The sequence below is a fragment of the Triticum aestivum genome, chromosome 7A (genome assembly GCF_018294505.1).
Source record: "Triticum aestivum cultivar Chinese Spring chromosome 7A, IWGSC CS RefSeq v2.1, whole genome shotgun sequence".
NCBI lineage: Eukaryota > Viridiplantae > Streptophyta > Magnoliopsida > Poales > Poaceae > Triticum > Triticum aestivum.
In genome coordinates, this window is record NC_057812.1 from 129,972,559 (window position 1) to 129,978,775 (window position 6,217).

General features: G+C 47.8%; 1 protein-coding gene across 1 annotated transcript; it reads right to left on the reverse strand.

Moving 5' to 3' along the window:
• Positions 1–1,541: 1,541 nt before the first annotated feature.
• On the reverse strand, positions 1,542–3,220 carry LOC123154304 (UDP-glycosyltransferase 73C6-like). The gene has a single exon (XM_044573061.1). The coding sequence runs from the start codon at positions 3,176–3,178 to the stop codon at positions 1,655–1,657; it is 1,524 nt and encodes a 507-aa protein (XP_044428996.1). The 5' UTR covers positions 3,179–3,220; the 3' UTR covers positions 1,542–1,654.
• Between the last annotated feature and the right edge of the window lie 2,997 nt (positions 3,221–6,217).

The window sequence follows — 6,217 nt, forward strand, 5'->3', positions numbered from 1 at the left end:
TATTTCTGCAACAATGGCGTTGTTGCAAAACGGTGGCAGCGACGACTGTGCAAGTGCGACACGCGGCCGGAGATGATGTTTTAATTTTTGCAACAAGGCTCTTGTTGTAGAAAATTAGAAGCGGCGGCGGGAAATGTTGTTGCAATTTTTCAATAAAGGTTTTGTTGTAAAAATTAGAGAAGAGATCTTGCAACATGAGTCTTGTTGTAGAAAATTAAAAAAGACGACATTTTGTAACAATGGTTTTTTTGTAGGAAACTAGAGAAGAGAAGGAACGATACGGGAGTGGACGCATCATCGAATCGGACAGCTCGCTAGCCAAAAAGATCCAGACGTCCCAGAATCTGATCTTTTTATATGATCAAATTATGCTCCTTCTTGTTAGGAACAAAGAGCGAAAAAAAGATGAGAAATGATTAACATCAACCGGCGGATTCTCACGCTCGCGTCCGCCTTCTTGGTTGCGTGCCACATGTCTACTAGACTACCCACGTTTCTCTTTCTCATCTTATCTCTTCCTCAACCTGTGTCCCATACGCTACAACGCCCACCTCAGCCACCACCATCTTCTTCAGCAACGCCTGCCATGTCAGCCACCATCTCAAGCTCCTGCAGCAACGCCCGCCTTGGTCGTGCCCGCGACCACCTCAAGCTCCTGCAACAACACCCGCCTTGGCCGTTCCCGCAACCACCTCAAGCTCCTGCAACAACGCCCGCCTTGGCCATGGCCAGCCATGGACACCGCCACCTCAAGCTCCTGCTGTCAGCACCATCTCCTACATGTCACGGTCTCTATTTGCAAAAAAAAGTTCTGCAACATGACCCTTGTTGCAAAAGGATTTCTGCAATCCATATTTAAAATTTCTGCAAACAAGACTTCTGTTGCGGGAAAAAAGTTGCAATAAGAAATTTGTTGCGAATAATTTCTTCAACAAGACCTCTGTTGCAAAAAAATAAAATAAAAATTTCTGCAACAAGACATTTGTTGCGGAAATAATTCTACGATAAGACCTTTGTTGCAAAAAATAACAAAGTACATGCTCGGGTGATTGCAACAAGCTGATTGTTGTAGAGGGTCTTCTACGACAACACTCTTATTGCAAAGAGGTGGGTGCTTACGCGGTAGATCAGACAGATCTTAACTTGTACATCCAATGATCAGTGAGTTGGCAGATCTTTTTTAATGATCCGCCGGCCAACGCGTAGCATCGCCTAAAAAAATCGGGAAAATGTTTCGTTGCCCAATAATCTTCTCAAACTGCACCCGCAAAAAATAGGTCTTCTGAAACTTCGTGGGTGCACCGAAGGTGGGTGCAGCTACTACTTTCCCTTCGCAACAATGGTTTTGTTGCACGAAACAAGAGAAACAAAAGGAACGATACGTGTCTGGTCGCATCATCGAACTGGAAGGCTCGCTAGGCGACAGATGTTCTAAAAAGATCTGCCAACCAATGTGTAGCACGCCTCTGCAAAGGGAATTTGATCATTTTATATGATCAAAATACTCTTTATTTTTAGAAACAAAGAGGAAAGAAAGGGGATCAGGGAAGGTTTGATTGCCCAATAATCTTCTGAAACTGCACCCGCAAAAAGAAAATTCTTTTGAAACTGCGCACTCTGGCGCAGTGCTCTCTGAGACTGTCATGACACTCATTCATTCAGTTGTGCAACCTCCCGCGTCCACCTCGAAATTCTTGATAAGATCTAGCAGGTTACCAAGCGACGACCCGCCCTTCTGCACGGCCGCCCTCGCCTTCTCCGAGAGCGCCAGCGCCTTCCTCCTCCTCTCGCCCCCCTCTCCTCCTCCGTCCATGATGTTCCTGACCGCCGCCTCCACCACCTCTCTACCCACCACGACCCCCTTCTTCGCCGCCCACAGCAATGGCTCCTTAATACCGACGCTCACGCCTATTCCCAGCACCTCCACGGCCAGCTTCTCGTTCAAGAACTGGTCCGAGAAGTGCGGCCATGTCACCACTGGCAGCCCGGCCGTGATCGCCTCCAATGTCGAGTTCCACCCGCAGTGCGTCACGAAGCCACCCACCGCCACGTGGTTCAGGATAAGCACCTGTGGCGACCACCCTCTGATCAGCATCCCGCGGCCGGCGACGCGCTCCTCGAGGTCCTGCAGGAACTCGCGCACGTCCTCGCTGTATTGGTCGGGGTTCTTCAGAACCCAGACGAACGGGTGCCCCGACGCCTCGAGCCCGAGCCCGAGCTCGACGGTCTGCTTCGGGTCGGCGTGCACGATGCTCCCGAAGCTGACGTACACGACGGTGCTGGGCTCCTTGCCCTGGAGCCATCGGAGGCACTCGTCGGCGTCAATGGCGGTGGTGGTGTTCCCTCTCTTTGCTAGCGTGGCGGCGTGCTGGTGGTACAGCGACACCGGCCCGATGGTCCACAGCTTCAAGTTCCTGGCGGCCGCGTACCCAGCGACGTACTCCGGCTCCATCTCCAGGAAGGAGTTCATGACGACGCCATCGGACTCAGCTAGCGCCAACTCGATTTCATCGGCTAGCTTCTCGAACCCGGGCGCCCGGAAGAACCCGGGGGCTTGCGCCCTGGTCACCTCGATTCGCCTCTCCAGGCCCGGTACGACCACCGGCTCGTTGTCGTCGGCCACGGCGTCGTAGGAGTTGTACCTCTCGACGTTGTGCTGGCACAGGACGCAGAAGGCGCACATGCTGAAGAAGCAGAGCCGCGGGACCTTGAGACTGGCCGCGACTTGCACGGTCCATGCGTGGCAGAAGTCGGAGACGATGCACGTCGGGTACGGCGGGTGCGCGCGGAGGTGGCGCTCGAGCGGCTCCGCGAGGAGCGTCAGGGCGCGGAAGTAGTTCACCTCGAGGCCAAGCGGGATCTTGTCGACGTCGTCGGCTCCCTCGGGCAGGCCCTCGGCGGCGCAGTCGAGCGGGAGCTCCACGAGCCGGATGGGCAGGCCGGACCGCCGCGCGAGGTCGACCGTCGGGCGGATGCGCGCGGCGTTGGACGGCGTGGCGACGACGCTGGCGAGCGCGCCGTGGGTGGCCAGCAGCAGAGCGGTGTCCACCGCCGGGATCACGTGGCCCTGGAACATGAGCGGGACGAAGACGAAGTGCGCCTTAGCGGCGCTCCCGACGTCGTCATGCCCGGCCCCGGTGCCGTTTGCCCGGCCGTTTGGTGCTCCCTGGTAAACCATCCCCTGCTGCCCGTACTGGCAAGAGAGATAGTTCGATACTGATGCCTTTGGCGACGTCTGGGGCTGTCGCTGGTTCTGTTAGCCCCATGTCTTAAAAAGAAGGTCGGGTTTTGAATGCGACGAACGCCTGCAGCCATCCTGGCCGGCGCCGGCATGGTCGAGACGGCGAGGTGACGAGATTGACGAGGTCACTACAAGATTTTCAGTTATACCACTATAGTGTTTGTCCGTCATTATGTTGATGATGATGACGGAGGCGTGAGCATGAGGGCGACGAATGTTTGCTTGTCGAGGCTTGGCTAGCTTAGCTAGCACCGATGGCACCGAGGACACACAAGTGAAGGCAAATTTGTCACTTGTCACTACTACTCCGGTACGTTGGAACAAGTCCAGCATGTCTCCTAGAACTCCCTCGTACCTCCAAAAAGAAAGGGACCCAAATGACACATATCTGACAACATGTCTGACATCACTCTTTTTGACGTGCGGCCTGAATATGGTGACTGCCGTCCGGTGACAAGCACAGATCTTGGCACACCGGACCGGATGACGTGACATTGGTATCCAGAGGCGTTCGCTCCCCGTGTGGCCAAGCACGAACGTTTTTGTGGTCAAGGGACTACCGTATGCATCCATACCTCTTCGTTCTCTATTCACGTATCATAGAGTTATGAAATAGAGAGAAAATTGGATCGCAGGAAGGGGAGCGGTGGCATAAGTGTCGAGGGAGGAGGATTGGTTATTGCAGCGGCCATGCCTGCAGGTTTCCTTGGTATTTTCAAGCTACTTTTAGTAACTCCTTTGATTATGTTGGCCTATTGTAGAAAAGATTATTGGAAACTTTTTTTGTGTAAAATCAATAATCAATAATTGGAAAACATGTATGTGCTGGTTGGAAGAGGTAAAAGAAATTTTCAAGGTAAGACCTAAAGCTTCCTTGAACTGACTGTTGGTTATGCAAGCAGTAGAAGTTAGGATCTAGCGTGTCGGTTATGCACTCTTAAGAATGTAAATCTTTGAACTTGTCTATCAAGTCAAGGATACATGATCCAACTATTGACATACTTTATAAAATCTGTCAGAACACTACCTATAGTAAATATAGCGAAAGCAAGCACATGTAATCACAATGTCTGAAAATGTCAAACTGTGTACAAGTCAATTTTACACTAAAAGTAGAAAAAGATTTTATGCACTGTAAATGACAGAATCTACCAACAAAGCTTAAAGGCACGGACTGGCAATATATATTTGTGAACCGAACATGACATAAACTAGCAATATAACCTCACACCACAGTTTGGAAATAAATATGATGGTACATGACATTAACATTAAAAGTGATGTTAAAGAAATTTCAAGCCATCTAACAAAAATAAAATATCACATTAACCAACAGTCTACCCTGTTTTTCACTCTAATTTAAGGGAAATAAACATGTTTTTTACATGACAGGGAAGACAAATGACACATGCTCATTTTCAGTGGCAAAACAATTTCACTCCTGAAGATAAGTGTTGGAAACATGCACATCTTCTTATTTGACACTTGAACAAGCGATTGGATTGCTTCCAGTATTACAGGGACCAAAGGTCATGAAACATCAGTGTGAATCCCATATCACATCAATATGGATTTTCCCTTCCATATCTGCATTGTGTAAAGTTGGATCAGATTGCAGTTTATATGTAATTTAGCAAGAGTTCTACCAAGCCATTAACTATAGAATCCATATTTATTTCTTAGGTAAACATTGATATTATTTGGGAGTGAAAGACATACCTGACCCCACAAATTATTTTTGGAATATAAATTGATTAATATCAGTAGCAAGTTAGGAAAGTCATGTATGTGGCTAATCAGTAGTTAGGAATGACATATCTCCATAAATGACATATCTCCATAAGTGATAGGTAACTACTTCATAATTCACAACATGAAACCATTTCAGACTTGTAAACACATTTCGTATTTAAATAAAATGATGATTCAGAAATTGTTGGCATGCCCATATGTATTTAAATAAAATGATGATTCAAATAAAAAATAAAAAAAGCTAACAAAGTTTGGTTGACTACAAAATAGCTTGAATAAATATCAGTCAAAGAAGAACGAACCTACATCATCCCTATAAAACATCTCTATAGACAATATTCTCGGTGCTTTTTCCTGATTTATCAATCTGTTTGTTCGGCTTGGCCAAAATTCGCATCGTGCGCCTTGATACACCCCTTGACAAGGCAACATACAGCTGACCATGGGAGAACACCGGCTCGGGAAGATAAATTCCAACATTTGGGATGGTCTGGCCCTGCGCCTTGTTAATGGTCATCGCAATACTTAGGCGGATGGGGAATTATTTCCTCTTAAGCTTGAAGGAAAGCAAGATGTCCTCTGATGGTGACAAAGGGATCCTCGGTATAAAGACTTCTTCCCAACATGTTGCCCACCAACAATCTCTGCATCAATTGCATTATCTTGCAAGGCTCTAATCATTAGCCTTGTTCCATTGCAGAGGCCATTGTGAGGTTCGAGGTTCCGTAGCAGAATGATGAGGCAATTGACTTTCACTTTCAACACATGTGGTGGCAATCCATTTGCGGTGAGCGAATTCATAAAGTCAATCGGGTAATTGTTCGAGTAGTCATCCTCAATAGAGTCGAAGCTATGGAATAGCTTCTCTTGGCCAGGAAACATGTCAATCATCTTGGAATTCATATCATCAACATAGTCATTCTTCATGGAAAGAATAGCATGCGAGCTCATGTACTCTCTTGATTTAGCATTGGCACTAAGAGAGGGGAAAACTTCTCTGATTAGTCTATTCATTGCGGTTTCATCATCAGTATGACTGATCACAATGTCCTCAGGGAGACCCACATAGTCATCACCTATCATTTCTTCGGTTCCATTGCCAATCCTTAAGAGATACTCAGAGAACAAAGGGTCAGCTTGTGATCTCATGTTACGTGTAAGGTGTATCTTATGAATCTTCTACCATATATAGGATCTCTATATTGTAGCATCTGTGATATGTGC